Raw genomic sequence first — 19389 nt, forward strand, 5'->3', positions numbered from 1 at the left:
ATTCTGCACTTATTTAAAAATAAGTTTACCAATCTTTTCTGAACTGACTGAACTTGATCAACATTTCCTTGATCTCCATTGTAATGACCCAATTTATTTTGTTAAGCCCTGAGGAGAATCAGCTGTTAGGCCCTAAAATGGTAAAAACAAATATACATCATATGAGTAGGACTTTGACCAATAGTTTTAAAAAAATCTTTCTTGGAATCTGTTCCCAATTCTAGTTGCCCTTGAGAAGGTGGTGGTCAGCTGCCTGCAGTACATGTGGTGTAGATACACCCAGAGTGCTGGTTAGATAGGAAGATCCAGGTTTTTGACTCAGCCACTGTGAATGAATGGAGATATAGCTCCAAATCTAGATCATGGGGCGGAATTCTCCGCAACGCCCGACGCCGTCGTGAAACCCGGAGTGTTTCACGACGGCATCGGAGGCCGCTCCTCGCCCCCTATTCTCCCCGTCAAGGCGGCGCGCCGAGAATGACACGGCCGGCGGTGCCTAATGACGTCACCCGCGCATGCACGGTTGCCGTCTTCCCCTCCGCTGCCCCGCAAGACGTTGCGGCTTGATCTTGCGGGGCGGCGGAGGGGAAAGAGTGCGTCCCTTGGAGACACCGGCCCGACGATCGGTGGGCACCGATCGCGGGCCAGTCCCCTCCCGAGCACGGCCGTGGTGCTCGCTCCCCTCTCCGCACCCCACAAGCCACAAACTCACCTTTGGTGTCATGTTCACGCCGGCAGCGACCAGGTGTGGTTGCTGCCGGCGTGAACAGGTCGGGAACGGCAGCCCGCTTGGCCCTCCCCCGATTCTCCCACCCGGCCTGGGCAGCGGAGAATCGCGCCCATGATCTATAGTGTATAGTCAGATCAATTTTCATTATTGTTAAATATATTTGCAAATATATGTGAGCATCTTGGCAAATTCTTGGCAGCTTTCAGTGAAAATGCTCCAGGCTTTTGTATTTTTATTTGAGCTGTCCACATTTAACACTTGCAGATTTTCAGTTTGGTGGCAACTGGGTGTATCAACCAGCTATTCCCAAAACAACAAGAATCACCGCTGTTCACTTGCATCAAAAGTGAATTGCGAACCTCAGGAAGTGTATATAGAGAAGTGTTGCATGTCTAAAATTATTTGAATCTAATTCTATAACCGGGCTGGTGTTGGCCAATACATGGGAATCAATGTTAGCTAAAAATGGAAGTACTATCCTGAAATTATGACGAGCATCCCCATCTTTGCCTTCTTCATATTTTCACAATTAACAGCACAAATTGGAATATCTGAGTGCATGCGCCCTTTAATTTTCCAACTATTAATGGTGTGATATACGCTACCAAGGTTCCCCACCTTAAGCATGGACTTAAAAATTTAGGCCATATATACCTTGATAATTTGATGTGTAGTTGAACACTGCAAAGTTGTGATTTTCATCTCATATAATGACAAGGTTGAATGGCATTTCTCAGTAAATGAAAAAAATTAAAACAGTAGTTTCAGAATTTGTATTGAGTTTAAAAAAAACCTGGAAGTGAAAAGTTGGTATCTGTAAATGTGGCTGTGAAGCTGTCAGAATTATGTATAAATCTGACTGGTTCAGCGGAGTCCTTCAAGGAAGGAAATTAGCTGCCCTTCTCCAGTCTGGCCTACATGTGACCTCAGTTCCACAGTAGTGTGGTGGAATCTTAACTGCTTTCTGAAGTGGCCTAGCAAGCAACTAATAGAAGCCCATCAGCTCCAGAAAACTCTGGACAGAGCAACTTAGATGGGCAATATGTTCCAGCACCTCAGCAATGACCATATGCTGAGAAGGAAGACAGCGGCTGAATGAAAGGCAGCTTCTGAGTACATCATACATTACGGACGCAATCTACTGGCCGCGTTGCCCTTGAAAGTCAGCGTACCGCAGGGCAATGTGGCCGATAGATGCCAAGAGACCCCACTGCCAGGATCTATCTGGTTCACTATGCCTCGTTAGATCGCAATGTGAATCTTGACCACTTTTGGCAAATCTGCATATTAGGGCGAGACAGCTAGTCTTACCGTAATATGCAGTTCCCTGAGGTAACCAATGCAGTTCCCTGAGGTAACAGAGGCATTTTTATCAATTCCCTTCACCTAGGAGACCTCGAGTGAGCGTCATTTAGTACTCGTCCCCACAAACTGGGATCAGGCGGAATGGCACTCATGGGGTCTCCCACGGGTTCGGAGTGCCCCAGATGCTTGTCCTCTGACAGTGTGTCAGCCTGGCACTGCCAAGGTGCCCATGTGGCACTGACAGCTGGCAGGGGCACTGCGAGGGTACCAGGTCGACACTGCCAAGCTGGAAATTTTGAACTGACAGCAATTGGGCCTGGGGGTGCCATGTGCATGTGAGGTGGGGGGGAGGATGGTGACAGGGAGCCCCTTATGGCTGATTTGGGCTTTCGGGGGGGGGGGGGGGGGGGCTTCACGGAACATGTCAGGGGCTCGAAAGATCGGGACGTCATTTTTAAATGGCGTCTCGATCTTCCCTGCACTAAGGAGTTCCAGCGAATGGGGTTCCTCAGTGCAGGAAACAGGACAAAGTGCAGCATTACCCACGTAATTCCTTCTGAGGCCCTGTATCTAACAGGGGTCGAGTTACATAACAATGTGTTTCTAGGCGCAGCAAGTGTGGCAAGCACGCAGCTGAATGGGCTGGCTATGGGACGGTTCCCATTTTGTTAGATCGGGGACATACATCAATAAAACGCCAAAATAGAACAGGTGAGTTGGAAAAATAACTTAATAGATTGGTTATAATTTGCCACAAATTGATGTTTAAAATAAGTCTCGAAATTATATTAAAAGGACGGTTGGTAGTGGGATTTGGAGTACAAACAACAGGATGTATTTCATTTCGTACCTCATGAGGACAACCCCATCAATGTGAATCTGATGGCTGAGCCGTCAGTTTCTGTGCTGTAACATTCTATGATTCTATGGTGTTGCTCGAGGAAATGAGCAGGGAAAACTCAACTTTTGGTTCAGATTGATGCAGATGTTCAGATGCCAAGCCTTACATCGGTTTTGTAACTTCGTCTTTAGGTCTGTTAAGTTAAACTTTGAAACACCAGAATTTATTAAGATTTGACCATCTGGATTGCAGCTGAAGTCCTGAGTGTTCAAAGTTAGAATTTGAGCTCCATGCCCTGGAGCTACCTAAATAAATTGAGACGACATATGAAAACAAATCATGATATTTGCCCATATTTGCTGTAACCTAAAAGGGTATTGAAAGTGTTTATTCTGTTGACCGATGTCCTGCTATTTATCTCGCATTCTGCTCGTGGTGCGGTGTATCTGAACGCATTTTTCAAGTGAGACCAGTGGACATCAGAGTGTGAAACGTAAAACAACATTCAATGCCTTTAGCGTGAAGGTAGCTGCAGCTTTTGAAAGTGCTGCAAGGTTTGGCAGTGACCCCATTCATGAAAATGCATACTGAAGCTTTTAGGGCATTTTATTAAATACACCACATTCGTAAATTAAGGAGGCTATGACATGCAAGAACATGGGGTGCACATTCTGTTTGTGATGGCGTTTGAGTGAAGACTACATAAGCTAACTAAGAAAGTCCCTGCTGCCTTAAAAGCAATAACGTGTTTATTAAACCATGATTCAAAGCTGTTGTAGTTTACCTTTACCAGTATGTGAAGCAACCTAAAAGGAATTAATATGAGCCTTGTCTTGAGAACTTTCATATTAAGTTGTCTTGTCTTTTGTCAGCTCCTTGGCTGCATGGAAAACAAGCCCTTAAGCCTGCACATATTTATTGGAACAGCAGACGAGCGGCTACTGAGACCACATGCCTTTTATCAAGTCCATCGCATCACCGGCAAGACAGTCTCAACCACCAGCTACGAGAAAATCTGTGGAAATACCAAGGTTTTAGAAATCCCGCTTCTGCCAGAGAACAACATGAAAGCAGTGTAAGACTATTATTTTATTTATATTTTATCCAATATTTCTTCATAAACAGGACTAGTTGAATAATAGCCTGCGACTGTTGAAGTGAACACAATGCCTTTATATCTGACTTTAATGCAGCAGAAACTGACAAAATGAAAGCCTCTTGCCTGTGATGAAGGTCCTATGTGGCCTGTATCTGTCAGTATCAATCCAGTTTCACTTTGCACCATGTTGAATGAATTTGCCCAGACATTTGGGTGATTGTCCCTGTTCACTACGTTAGCAAATCTGTTAACCTGTTTAATCTGTTAATTACTTTGTTTCACCCAAAAGCATGAACTAGTTTATTAAAAACAAGGTACTCCTGATACTGCCATTTAACCTGAAAGAAGAAATTTCATACTGATGCAGTAAGGGGATATTTTTCTGATATTAGGATAATGGTGAATTGTTGTGCATAGTGCGAGGTCTTTATTTCATATATGGTCCATGCTATGCCTGACCTGGGATTACTCAATGCGATTTTTAGGAAGATGGGAAAATATTCCTCACTTGTGACACCGCCTTCCCCATTAAGAACATGAATTTGCTAAATATATAACTTGAAAAAGATTTTTTTCCTGCCCAAGACCTTTTGGATTAACATATCTGATCAAGTTTATGTCACACAATTGTCACACATGGAAGAAAGCCATTCAGCCCATCATATCTGCATCAGTTCTCAAAACGAGCATCATGACTTAGTGCCATTCCCCTGCCTTTCCATGTACTCCTGCACATTACCTCTGAACTTTGAATTTTCGCTTTTCTGCACTGGCAACATATTTGTTTGTAAATTGGAAGTGAAAGTGCAGCATTAAAAATTGGCCCAATCCAAACTTTTACTGCATTTTGTTTGGATGTGTTCTCATTCTCAAAAGTCAATACTGCAAGCACAGGTTTTTGAGAGATGCATCCACACCCATGATTAAAAACTTAAAAGGAAATGATTAAAATCATCAGTCTTCAGGAAAAAGGATAATGCATAAATTACTCAAATTGAAACTCTCAAGACAGTGGCATTATTGAGATTGGTAGATTGGAAAGTGATCAATTGGAGCTCCGAGTAAGATTTTTTTTAACCTAAGAGTAAAACACAATTTCTGACCTTCTGCCAAAACATTAAAAGAGGAGCCAAGTTCAACTTCCTCGCATTATTGAAGTCCTGACCCATGCAGATCATGCACGACTCTCCTTAAAACTTTCTGTTTCACCAAGCCTTTGGTCACACTTAATTATATCGTATCTCTTTGTTCGAGTCAGCATCTGGTGTTTTTAGTCTTTCTGTGAAACACTTTGGGGTATTTTCTCTGTGTTAAAGTTACAATATATATGCAATTGTTTTTTGGTTCCTCCATTAAATTTTCATGTTCAGTAAATACAGAAGGAAATTTGTGGTGCAGGTTGAATTGTTGTCTTCCAATACATGTCAAAAATGGTTTAACCTTTACCATCATCGTTTTGGCCACTGGCACATGCCAGAGTGTAGACTTAATAGCCTAAATGTTATGCTTCAGAAATTTTTTACCCTCCTATTCAAGTACTTATTAGTTGCAAAGTCCTCCAGAACTCTGCCTGTCACAGCTAAAAGTTAATATTATCTATTATTGGCACTGTCCTGAATTGCTGGTCAGAAATAAAGGTGTAGTCAAATTTCCATCTAGGCTCCCTACTCCTCCATTCTTTAGGTTACATACAGCACCAAGGACTAACATGTAAACACTTTTCTTATAATGGGCCAACTTTTCTTATAATGTAGAAACTTATAAACTCTAAAATGTGTTCTGTTGGCTCTCCTGCTTGGGTGGCATGGTAGCGCAGTGGTTAGCACTGCTGCGTCACAGCTCCAGGACCCGGGTTCAATTACGGCTTCTGGCGACTGTCTGTGTGGAGTTTGCACTTTCTCCTCCTGTCTGTGTCGGTTTCCTCCGGGTGCTCCGGTTTCCTCCCACAGTCCAAAGATGTGCAGGTTAGGCCCCACTAAATTACCCTTTAGTGTCTAAAAGATTAGGTGGAGTTACTGGGTTATGGGGATAGGGTGGAGGCGTGAGCTTAAGTAGGGTTCTCTTTCTGAGGGTCAGTGCAGACTCGATGGGCCGAATGGCCTCCTTCTGCACTGTAAATTCTATGATCTATGATCTATAATCCAAGTTCAGATTCAACTTATATCAGTGGAAGTGGACGTTTTGTTGGAAATCACTTGGAGTTACTGTTTTAATAAAATTACAGACCATATTTTTTCCACATTGAAGGTAATGCAAATTGTGAGTGTTTATCTTAAGCTATGAAGCAGTAACTTGTGATCTATCATTTCCTGCCGGCTTGCTTCTAGTTGTGGGTGCTGAACTTGGAGTAGCTTCAGCTCTTGGGGTCGAAGAAGCGGCACTGAACTGCTCTGTACAGCACAGAAGATGCTTTGTGGAGTAGACTGAGGAATACTGGTACATTCTTTCCTGCACTACTCAATTATGTCCTTTGGCAGGTCCATTCCGGAATGACTTATAGAGATGTTCACAAGCTTGATCATTCTAAGAGTACTGGGCAGAATGGAGGGAAATGCTGGATAAAGAGTGAAAAACTGACCAGCTTTCTTGTGCTGTACACACCATAATTTTAGTTGATTAAACGTCAGCTGCATCCATTCATAAACTAGAATTCATAAACTTTAGGCCTTGCCAAATACACTTAAGTTTCTTGGTTCAAGTAACTGCTGGGTTTCAGTGGAAAGAATGCAGTGCCAAATGGTCAAATAGAATCTCTGATTCTGTGGATTTCTCATTTATTTGTTCTGTGTCTGTTAAGCAAAATGGTGGGTTTTTGCACATGGCAAGTGTTAAGTTGACTAACAGAAAGACTCACTGGGCGCGATCTTCCCAAAAGGGTACAAAGTCCCCGAGCGAGCGTTTCCCGGCACTCGCAGTGCGAGAAACACATGGCTATTTAACGCGACTTGCTTTGAAAATGGGTTTAAACAGGGAATGCGCGGGCGAGGCCACACAGCCCCATTTTTCACAATGGGGAGTTCTGCTAGCCGGACACCCCGTTGCAGTGACAGATCGGCACACCATTTAAAAATGGCGGCGCAGTCTCCGAGGCCCCGAAAAAATCCCCAACCTCCCCCGCCCCACAGCCTGAACACAACATGGGAGGGTCCCTCGGCCAACCCCCGCATCCCCCAACACACACAACGGGCAACCCTGACCCAATCTCACATACGCAAAAAATGCCAGCATTGCACCTTGGCAGTGCCAACCTGGCACCATCCCGTCAACACTACCTGGGCAGTGCCAGGCTGGCACACAGGTGGCACTGCAAGGGTGCCAGGATGGCACTTACAGGTGACCAAGGTGGCACCAGCAGTACCAAGGCACCACACTGCCCAAAGGGCATGCCACTAGGGGCCTCCGATCCCCTTCGAGACGCCCACGAGGGCTGTTCCGTCTGATCCCTGCTTGTGGGGACCAGTACCAAATAGCAATCGCCTGAGTTTCCCGAGGTGAAGGGATTGAATCCCAAAGCCTCAGGTACATTGTGAATCTGCACATTAGAGTAAGGCTTAATGATATAATATGCAGATTTACCAAAAAACTGATCCCGCCCATTGTGATTCCCCTTGCATCATCTCACGAGGTAGCATTGAATCTTGCGAGGCATTGCGAGCCGGGTAGATCCTGGGAGCGGGGTCTCTTCGGCTTTCACCGGCCACACTGCGCCACAGCGAGCTGCTTTTCCAGTGCAGCGTGGCCGGAAGATCGCGCCCTATTTTTCTTGTATATAAAAGGAATTTTCTTTTATTGGATGCCTAAAGTGTGCTTGTTAATGCAAAGAAGCACAATGTAGCATGGCACTTTGAATTGGAGGCAGCTGGCTTTTCATGTCCTTCTCACCCAGCAACTTGACCCTGTTCCTCTGACAGCATGTGGTTTACGATAGACATGCTACTGAATCTGTCACAGAACCCGACCTTGATTAACCATGTAAGCTGGCCAGATCAGACACATTAATAGTATACATCCTGATGTTTCAAAATTAGATTGAAACAAATTAGGGTCATATTTATGAGAATGATATGCTTTCAGATGAGGGAAGGGAATAGTTATTTTTAGGGAGTGAATTTGCGAGATTTTTTACAATCTGATTTGCTTTCATTCTCCCATCTGCAAATCTCTGGCTGGTAAATAGAACCTGGTTGTATTTGACACTAGTTCTCTACAAAGAATGTTTTCAATCAGGGTAACAGGCAACAGCTGGAAAGACAACGATCTCTTTTGTTGGTATTTGGCAGTATTTTGTAACTATCAAAAACAGTCATGTTGCTCAAATTAAGGATATAAGGATAGGCAACAGAAAATAACACGTTTTCCTTGAGGATTGGCAGAAGCAGGTTACAATGGTGCAGTACATTGCACATTTGATTGAGGCATACTGCTGTAACATGCAGATTTACCAAAACCTGATCCTGCCAATTATGATTTCCCTTTGCAACATCTCACAAGATAGCGTTCAATCTTGCGAGGCATTGCAAGCCGGGTAGATCCTGGGGGAGTTGGTGAGCGTTTTGTCTTAATGGGAAAACTGGAATGCTTTCTAGCCAACTTTTAGATGGGAAACCCTGGCTCAGAGGAATGCATACTGGAGCTGGGAATGGTCGAACTGGCTAAGCTGTTTCTTGATCAACACTAGTCTGAGATCAGATGCTACCAATCTCCTCCACACAGTACAAACTTTATAGTGACTAGTGTAACTCCACATATGAAACACCAGTTAGAAAAGAGCTTTCTGCCTATTGAAATTGAAATAAAGCAATAGGGTGGCAGCATTTGCAGACTCTACTGATTCAAATGTACTCCAGATAGGACTGAAAGAAAGTCTAAGAGACCCCTCCCCATGGCAGTTTGTATACATGGTACTGCAAGCGTGGTTACTCTCTGTGCGGCTTTAACCAAAGTGATGGGTAGTTTCAAAGCACATCTCCCCAGAGATAAGCTGTATCGTTGTAAACACCCTGAGACTGCCTGCTTGATTAAATCTTCAGCTCGAGCTCTTATCTCTCGTTAGCTGATGTGTGAAAATTTATGTTCATAGAATGAGATAGGAAATTTGATTAAGGTTTTTCAGTACCATACTTTCCAATAGAAAACTGAGGCTATAAGCAGCTTCTATTAATGAATAATTATGAACAATCTGTTTTCGGTTTCTGCCCATGTCTCCTGCAAGTGCTGGCTATTGCTGTAGTTTGATTCCGCTGGCTTCAGCAGTCCTTTTAATATCACACTATAGTGATCAGCCTGTATAAAAAGGAGGCAAATTTTAACCTACTTCAGCAGATAAGATTATATAGGATATGAGACTTTGAAGCTGGCCATTCAGCCCAACCACTCCATGCCTCCTCCCAGCTTTTGTCATTTATAGCTACTAATTGTATCATCGATTCCCTTCTCCTTCAAATACTTGTTGAATTTCTCCTGAAATATTATTCGGTTCAGCCTCACCCCGTGACAGTACGTACCCCATCCTCACAACTATTTAGTAAAGAAGTTTCTACTGAATTCTCTACTGGATTTGTTATATTGATGGACTTTAGTTATGCTCTTCTCCACAAGAAGAAACTCTCTCTCTATTCACTCCATCAAAACCTTTAATAACTTTAAAGACTTGTGTTATGCTATCCTTCAGCCTTATTTTCTCAAGTGAAATAAGATTAGTGTTTCAATCCTTTCCTGATCTTTATATCCATGCAATGTGCCACCCTTGTCAATACACTCTATTTACCCTCTTCAGGGTTTTCTTTAAGGTTAACTAGAATTGCATACAATGGTCTAAGGCCCAGAGTTTCACTCCTGAGGTGGGTAGCATGAGCCAGGAGAAACTCCTCAGGAGAAATTCCCCCAAATGGCGTGATCTTCATTTTGGTTGGAGTGGTGGGGGAGAAGGGGGTGCAGGAGGGGGAATGCTGAGGTAGGCTGGTTCAAGGCCTGCCTCAATTCCTTGGAAATTCACTCTCGTTGTTTTGTTATATTTTAGGTTCTCTGGATTTCACCTCCCCTTGCCACCCACCCACTCCCCATGCCATATCCCTGCCCCCCACCATGCCCCATGATTCCTGACAGCCCCGTGCCAACTTAATACCAACTCATACCAATTTTCCCATCACTATTGTCCCTTATGTACTCCATGCCAGCTCGACTTGTATCCACTATGGGTAAGCATTGGTGGCTACATTGAGATGAAATAAAATAAAGGTTTAAATATCTATTACATCTAAATATCTATTGAAATATTGACATTTTTTTAAAAATCACTTCCATTCATGCAAATCAATTAAAAACTTTTCAATCTCCTCAAGTATTTAATCCCTTAAAGAAACAAAATTTAAGTGTGTTCTAACCAAGGTTCCATATAGGCATAGCATAATTTCCCTACTTTTCAATTCTATCCCTTTGGACCTTAAAGCTTTGTGCTTGGTTTGCTTTTATATAATTGCCTTGCTAACCTGTGGCATAACTTTCACTGATTGGCATATTTCTACTTCAAGAACCCTTTGTTCCTCTACCCAACCTAGACTCGCACTTTCCAAATAATAACTGACCTTCTTATTCTTTCTTCCAAAATGTATTACCTCCCTGGGTAGAACTTCATTTTCCAATGATTTGCCCATTCTGCAAGCTCATGAATGTACTTATGTAACTTATTGCATTCCTCCACAGTATTGACTAACCAACCTCCTCTTCTCCCTCCCCACCTATCCCCTCAAAATTTGACATTTCTCCCAAAATTCAAAAATTGTATTTTTGATTCCAAAATCCAAATCGTTAATGTAAATTGTGAACAACGGTGGTTCCAGCACTGATCTTTCAGAAATCCATGAGACTGAGTGGAATGCTGGTTTTACACAAACCCCAGTATTATTCTTCATTGATTTCAAACATTGCCTCCCAAGTGCCAGCAAACAATTTGACTGTGAAGCGTATTGCAGGTGACCTCCAACCTCATTTGTCACAAAGTCCATCCAGACATAGATTTGCCTAATTTTCTTTCCTCTTCCCTTGTCCAAATGTGCAGAAACTGAGATCAACTAACTCAGCAGGCGCAATCTAATGGGCATGATGCGCCAGGTGAGAATCCGAGCGAGCTGGTTAGATCGCGAGAGAGCCCCAAATCGGGTACCTCGCCTAGCACTGACCGGTTTGCGATCTAACTGGCATGCTCCTTTTGACGGATGCAGGATCCCACCAGACGTGGCAAGAAACCAATAATCACCAAATAAGGACAATCTCCATCTCATTATGAGAGGGTCATCCTATCTAACGGCCTCCAGGGATCTAAACGGCTCCCAAGCAGGACATCACGCCAGCGCTGATTAGCACACCTGTTTAAAAATGGGAACTTTCGCTATGGCTGTTGTGGGGATCGGAGGAGGTGAGTAGCCACCTTTGGAATCGGGCATTCAGCCCAGGGAACTCTGGAGCTGCAGCCCCAGTCCTCGGAGGGGGTGGAGGGGGGGGGGGGGGGGGGTGGGGGTGGGGGGGGGTGGGGGGGGGGTTGGGGTGCCTCCAAGGGGTATGGGTCTTATCAGGGTGTAGGGCACATCTGTCATGGGTCGCAACTGAGCAGGGGGAGGGAGGCGGTAGGAAGGGGCAGACGCTTGCAGGCCAAACTCCGTGTAAACTTGGTGTGCCAATAACAGGGGTAACTACACAGCAGCTGCTGCTCTGTCCCACCATACACATCCAGTGCAGTGCCCTGTTCCTGGCTGTATGCAGGAGGTCACTTTACACCCTCTCTGATTGCGAACAGCCTCTGCCCGCACAGCTGAAGACCATTGCTAATATGGAGTTGGCATTGTTAGGTATGGTGTCGACCCCCTCAGTGATGCCGCTCAGTGACTGGGCAATGCTCTGCAGTGCCCCAGCAATATCCACCTGTGCCTGGGACATGTTCCTCAGTGACTGGGCCATGCTCTGCATTGCCTTGGCAATGCCCACTTGAGACTGGGACATGCTGTCAAGGCCCTCACCCACGGTCGTCACTGACTGAGCTATGCCCTGGACATCACCAGTCATGATGTTGATGTTGAGCTGCAGGCTTTCCACTGCAGTCGCCACCCCAGCAGTACTGGCCTCGATGCCATGCATTGCCGATACCATCAATCGGCTATGGACTCACTGGAGTGTCGCTGACAACCCCCTTTAAATCTCTCGGCAGCACCTGAGCATCTGCATCAGCTCCGAGACAATCTGGTTCAGAAGCTGGACATCTGACGAGGACCCAGCTGAGGTCCTTGGATCCAGCAGACCTCCGACTGCTGCCTCCCTTGGATGTTCCTGTCTCCACCTGATGTGCATCAGCAACTGTGCGGTGCTCACCAGATTGCATCCCAGATGTCTGTCCTCTAATGTCATCCACCGAGCTGTATGTCCAGCACCCTGCTACTCATCTGGGCTCTCTCCCATGTGTTATGGGCCAGCTTCTCCTGCGGGGGTCAAAGAGAGGACATTGTGAGCCGAACACTTGGTGCATCATGGGGAGTCTGTGGCAGGTGGCAAGTACGGACACTGCTCCAGTGCATGGAGGGCTGGAGCTGATGGCTGCCAGGGTATGCTGGGGCACAGGACTTAACAAGGTGGTCCTGTTGGTCAGGCTGCCCGCATGAATACCACTGCTGCCCAGGCGGCATTGGTGGTCCTGTTGCTGGTCATCTGACACCTTCGTTGGGGGGGGGGGGGGGGGTAAAGGATGTCCCTTCTTGTGTCCATGGCGTCCAGCTGCCTGGCCAGATCAGCATCCCTGGAGCTGTGGCTGTTCTATGCGGTGGCATGGCTGTGCGGTGGCATGGCTGTGTGGTGACTGGTGTGTGTTCGGAGGCAGCGTTTATGTGCCAGTCCCCCTAGTTAGCGAGAAGCAGCTGAGTGAGGGTCCAGTCAAATTGGCTAGCGGAACAGCCGATTCCACCGAGAAACCCGTGGGGGATCATTTGTTGCCTTAATCAATGTTAGATACAGGTCAGGGTCTCACCAACACGGCCGTCGAGGGGCTTGCGGGAATCCTCGATACAGCAATTAGAAATTTTCCCATGAAATCGCACACAGCAACTCTGAATTGACCCTGCAACCGTTCCCTCTACATGCTGGATTGGGCAGTGCCTTTCAAAATCAAATTAATTAATTATGATTTATTTGAACAGCCACTTGTTTTAACAGTGTGAAATGATGATCTAAATGAGAAACTGGCTTCGAGGCCATGCTGTGTGCAGCAATGTGAGGGGGCTGAATTAATATACACAGTCATAATGGAAATCCTGAGGTTAATGACAATATATATTTTATCAATTTAGAGTACCCAATTCATTTTTTCCAATTAAGGGGCAATTTAGCGTGGCCAATCCACCTACCCTGCACATCTTTTGGGTTGTGGGGGCGAAACCCACGCAAACACGGGGAGAATGTGCAAACTCCACACGGACAGTGACCCAGGGTCGGGATCGAACCTATGGCCTTGGCGCCGTGAGTTAATGACAATATCAACTGCCGTTCATTCAGACGCGTCAGACTGTTGGACTCTGAAATCCCAGTCTGTTCCTTGCATGGTTCATCGAAATCCCGAGTTTAAACTGAAATATTTCACCTCTCCCCCCAAATAAACAGTAATATGAAAATAATAACTGCTCACAGGGTGTTAACAATTTGCTTTAATTATCTTGGGAGGGATTCTCCGTCCCGCCGGCAATGGGATTCTCCGTCCTGTCAGCCGGTCAGTGGGATTTCTCATTGTGGGCAGCCACATGACGTTGGGAAATCCCCGAGTGCGGGTGCTCTGCCGGTGCAACGGAGAATCCCGACAGCAGAAAATCCAGTCCTTTAACTATTTGGATAGTGAAGAAAAGCACTAATGGATGGTGAGGCTTTCACTTAAACCTGCTGCTAATAATTTTTTGTTGTTCAGCGGAGGAAGTTTCTGCTTTTTCGGTCGCATGCGGAATATTATAACAGGGAAAGACCAAATATTTAGGAAGGAAAAATGAGTTTTTGGCTTGAAGCCACTGTAATGATTTAGCACACTGGGCTAAATCGCTGGCTTTTAAAGCAGACCAAGGCAGGCCAGCAGCACGGTTCAATTCCGGTACCAGCCTCGCCGAACAGGCGCCGGAACGTGGCGACTAGGGGCTTTTCACAGTAACTTCATTTGAAGCCTACTTGTGACAATAAGCAATTTCCATTTCATTTCATTTCATGATTTGCAATGTTATTAAAAGTAAAATCGTCACCCTTTTGTGAAAAGCACTTCTGCACCATGAAGGATCTCCTCTTTAAACGAAGGAGGCCATGGCTTCACGATTTGTTATCAAGCCAGCTATTGCTGTCGACCAATGGGAATGTGAATGGCAGTTGTTGGGAATTTCCTGTTTAAAATGCCTGGAATTAATTTCCCCCCTGAATGAATATGGCAAGCACACAATAAAACTCTAGGTTGGATTGCCACAACTGCTTTTTATAAAACTGGCAAATTGAAGTATCTGAATTATTTCCCTTGGTATTTGCTTTAGTTGGCTGTCGAGAGGCAAGTACTGAAAGAAAGAATGAAATAACTCATATTTATACAGCACCGTTCACAGCTTTGAATGCCCCAAAGCATTTTACAACCAGCAACGTACTTTTGAACTGCCGGTGTAATGTAGGGAAAGTAATGCCATGTAAATGCAAACTCTTTCTTTTCTTCTGAGTGAGAGACTTTGAGAAGTTCAGATCTTATAGGAGGTGGTGTTTAGATTGGATTTAGCATAAAACGTGGCCTGTTATGAATAGCCAAAAGGATTGCTATCTCTTTATTGATAAAGGTGCCGTGTGGCAGTGTTGGGGATTTCAGTTTTTAGCCTGCAGTAGTACAGGCCAACAAAGTATAATCCAGCACAACCACAGCACAACGACGTGGCATTCGGGTAACCTGCCTTTTAAATTCAGCAAGCTTTCAAAGCATGGCAGAGCTCAAGCTACGTTGGTCAAGTGCTTAACTTCTTTCATTTGGCGTTAAATGCAAGAGGTCAACAATATTTTAGAGTATTATAATCATTGATTAGATGTCAAAACCTTTATCAGTTAATAGCAGATTATTAAAAGCATCAAAAGGGGATGAAATAAGAGGTTGCTTATATTCCAGTCACGGCCATCTTATCAGATCATTATTTCGCCGATACTGCTTCCTGAGGGAGATGGGGTGGGGGAAAATGGGGCGGAAAGAAATCCAAAATATCTTTCTAGGTTTCGGATTTTCCTGTTTTTTTTATGAAAGTAGTCACTCAAAAAGTATAAATTAGTGATGCCAAACCTGAATCATCTTGTATGGACAAGCAGAGGAAGAAAATAAATTAGTCGATAGTAGACTTTTTTTGGTTTACATTGAATGAAAAAAAAATCAGCCTGGACAAAAGAAAGGTTTCTTCAGCAAGAAAGTTATTTTTGGCAGTGTGAGGATCTGTCAGTACAAGAGAAAATACTGGTGTGGTCTTCAGTATTTTTTGTATTATGAGTAATTTTTAAAGAGTCTGATTTGCGAAGTGGGCATGAACAATCATTGGTCCACGCAAATGGATTTCTATTATAGCACTTAACTCATAGATAAGGTCAATTTGGTGTGTATACAGTTGCCTTTATTCATACTATCTCGGATTGCAACACTATAACTACTACACCCACCTACCCATAGCCACTGCATCCCCTTTATTTGTTACTATCTTCACAGACAGAAATTACATAATCTTGTGCAAGAGTATCTGTTGCTTCAGGCAAATGTTCCCAAATGACTAAGTTTGCATCTGTGCTGGTTACTATTATTAGAGGCATTATCCATTGCACCACACCCTCCTGGCGTCTCCCAGCAGGCTGGCAAATCATTAGAAAATTAAGTGGAATTTGCAGATAGTTGCTTCCCACACAAAGGCTAGATGCCAATACAGACTTTTATAAAAGCCCTCCTTTCCTGTATTGACTCTTTCGGATCTCTGGAACTTCACCCAAGGGGCCAGCCTTAAAATGTGTGCCTAGATAGTGAATGTTGTTCTTCAGTCATGGGTGGTATCCCATTTGAGCCGAACTCTGTCTTTCTCTGACATTTATATGTGTGCGCTGCAGCAGAGGCCAGGCGGGAAGGCAGTAGCGTAGTGGTATTGTCACTGGACAATTCATCCAGAAGACACCGAGTAATGCTCTGAGGACTCAGGTTCGATTCCCACCATAGCAAATGGTGAAATTTGAATTCAATAAAAATCTGGAGTTAAAAGTCAGATGATCACCACAACATTGTCAATTGTCACAAAAACCAACCTGGTTCACTAATGTCCTTTAGGCAAGAGAAGGAAATCTGCTGTTCTTATCTGGTCTGGCCTACTTGTGATTCAGGAAGACAGCAACGTAATTGACTCTGTCCCCCAGGGATGGGCAATAAATGTTTGACCAGCCAGCGACACCAATACCCCATGAAAAAAGGGCAATTAAGGGATGATTGAGGGAGAATTGAGGATTATGGATGACCGGTTAAGAATAATTGGGGATACATTGATGGTGACCGTTTGAAGTTCTAGGGTGAATGACAGTTGCTTAAGGATGATGAGGGGGATAGATCAAGGCTCACTGAAGGCAAGGTAAGGCTGATGGAGTGAGGGTCAAGGGGATGAAAGAAAGGTGAAAAGTGACTAAGAGAAGGTGATGGGTTGCATTTCCAGGGGTTGCGCGGTGGGCCCACTGCAGATCCAGGCAATACAAACTCCTCACAAGGAGCCAGACTAATGCTGTTGGATGGCAAGGAGTGGATGCCTATCTGGTGCCATTTAAATATGATGCCCACATATTCGACCCTGGAAGGTAATATGTGGAGCTTCTGCTGCTAGTATGTAGAAAGGATAGATTGTGACACCAAGCAGTACATAATATTGATTTGATACCATGAGTGCTGCCATTTTGGAGCTCCCTTGATCTGCATAACATTCCAGCCTATGTGTTTTTGCTGGTTCACATTCTATGTCTAGAAAGCCACATTTTGAAACCTAATTGACTTACCTGTTGCAAGAACCTTACCCAACATGCTTCATGCCTGCCCATCAAGACTACTTTTAATTCCTGTAACAATTCCAGGAGGCACAGAGTGAAAGGCCAAACCTGTTTATTTTAAACTGAAAATAAAGCCGCTATTGCAGCACTCTAACTGAAACCTATGTTTCAGCTCAGAACTATCGAGCACTGTGGGCCTGATTCTGGGACTTACATGTAAAGGTCCCGCTAACAAGTCCCAGTTGGGCAGGCCTCCACTGACTCACCATGGGAGTCCGTATTATATGAAGCCCACGGGGAGATCAATCAGCGATCTCCTGTGGCCCTCGTGAGGCATTTCACATCTTTCCTCCCTCAAGTTCCAATCATCCCCCTCAATCCCAAGGTGATGAGGCCTTTTCTGTCAGTTGGCACAAGGCCTCGAGTCAGCGGCAGGTGGAGCTGGATCGGGGGCGCGTGAATCAGACTGGGGATTATCACTTCCTTATGGAATGCCTCGGGCCACAGATGGAGGCTCGTCTTCGGTGCCAATCTTCGGCAGAGGATTGTTTTCCTTCGGACTCTGAATCTTCATTGTCAGGTGGAACGACTCTCGGGTGCCCCAGAGGCTGAATACCCTTGCCGGAGGTAGGCGCAACAGATGTCAAAGACGTGGGGCGGGATTCTTCGACCCCCCCCGCCGGGTGGGAGAATCGCTGGCAGTCGACATGATTCTCGCCCCCGCCGTCCTCCCAATTCTCCCCCCCCCCAAAAACCGGCCCGGCGTGAGCCGCGCCACCTGCCTCGGAGAATGATGGGGTCCAGCGTGACTCAATGGGCCCCGGGGCTGTCCGTATTCTCCGGCCAGCGATGGGCCGTAGTCCCTCCCATTCTCTGCCGGTCCCACTGGAGTAAATTAAAGTTGGTCCCTTACCAGCGGGACCTGGCAGCGCGGGCGGGCTCCGGGGTTCTTGGGAGGTCGCAGGGGGATCTGCCCCGGGAGGTGACCCCACGGTGACCTGGCCCGCGGTCGGGGCCCATTGATCCGTGGGCATGCCTGTGCCGTGGGGGGCACTCTATTCATTCTGCACTGGAGGCCGTGGCCATCCGCCATTCCCGGTGCGGAAGTGAATCCGTATGCGCATGCGCGGAGATGAAGCCAGCACGCGCTCCTGCGCATACGCCGACTCACGCCAACCGCTGGAGGCCCTTTGGCGCTGGTTGGCGTGGTGCCAGGCCCCTATCCCGCCGGCCAGCGGGGCGCCAACCACTCCGGGGCGGGCCTAGCCCCTGAAGGTGCGGAGGATTCCGCGGCCCGGCGCCGGAGTGGTTCACGCCACTCCGTCCCGCCGGGACCCCCCGCCCCACCGTTTATGGGAGAATCCCGCCCCTGGTCTTTGCTGAAATAGTGTCTGTTGGAGTGGGTTCCCTGAAGTGCTCCCGTACCCATGGTCTTCCTGGGCATTCCTAGAGGTGCAAAGAGGCCAAAAATGGGAGCTTCTGCTTCTCCTGGCACAATGAGCTGTCTGTTTCACGCCAGGGACACCAGATGTTAGCTTCTTGCACGCATTTTCATCTTGAATACCCCGGGTGTCCAGTGTGTTATTTGTCAGGATCGGGCACTAACCTGAGTGGGGGATGACTACTTGGGCTCCCCAGAAGATGATGCCACCTTCTACACTCAGCTCTTGTCTAATGAGTAAGGGCTTCATGTCATCCGTGGAGTGTTCTCGGGTTCTGCCACTGAGGATCATATAGTGCAATTGTCCTCTTGGGTCCATGCTTGAATTAGCTTCATGGATACTGACAAGGTATCCAAGAAGTTCGAGGTCATCATTACATCTTCCAATGCCGGCAGAGAGGCCAGGCTTGTGGGCAGCGGGAGGTGACTCAGGGCATCCAGGTTGACAATGTTCCTGGGCAGTGCTCGGCAAAGTATTCATAGACCATGAACAATAACGTCCAACATTGGACCCGAGAGAGGCGATAGGGAGGAATCGCTTTATCCCTTTTGAAAAGGCCCAGCAGGGGTTTATGGTCTGTCAAGATTGTGAAATGTCAGCTGTAGACATATGGGTGAAATTTCTTCACCACTAAAATAACAGCTAATCATCTCTTTTCGATCTGAAAATAGCGACTTTCTGTGTCCGCCAAGGTTTTTGATGCATATGCTATAGGTCCCTGAACCATTGTCCCTTCGATGTGAGTAGACTGCCCTTATCCCACATGGAAAAGCATTGCATGTTAATACCAGTTCTCTCTTTTGTGGTCGTAATGAGCCAGGATGCTTGATGATTGTAACTGCTACTTCACCTTCCCGAAGGCTTCATCCTGCTGTGCCTGCCATGACAAATCTGGTGTTTCTTATCAGAGTGTACTGGGATGACAATAAAGTGTCCA

The 19389-nt window shown here is 45.9% G+C and overlaps 1 protein-coding gene across 3 annotated transcripts in view; it reads left to right on the top strand.

Annotated features, from left to right (window-relative positions):
- nfatc2a (nuclear factor of activated T cells 2a) overlaps positions 1-19389 on the top strand; it is a 212838-nt gene that overhangs the window by 84461 nt on the left and 108988 nt on the right. For all 3 annotated transcript variants that reach the window (XM_038803128.1, XM_038803126.1, XM_038803127.1), the window contains exon 4: positions 3749-3951. In XM_038803128.1, the coding sequence (XP_038659056.1) occupies positions 3749-3951 (203 nt within the window). The remainder of the gene's footprint in view (positions 1-3748; positions 3952-19389) is intronic.

Source organism: Scyliorhinus canicula, chromosome 7 (genome assembly GCF_902713615.1).
Source record: "Scyliorhinus canicula chromosome 7, sScyCan1.1, whole genome shotgun sequence".
Lineage (NCBI taxonomy): Eukaryota > Metazoa > Chordata > Chondrichthyes > Carcharhiniformes > Scyliorhinidae > Scyliorhinus > Scyliorhinus canicula.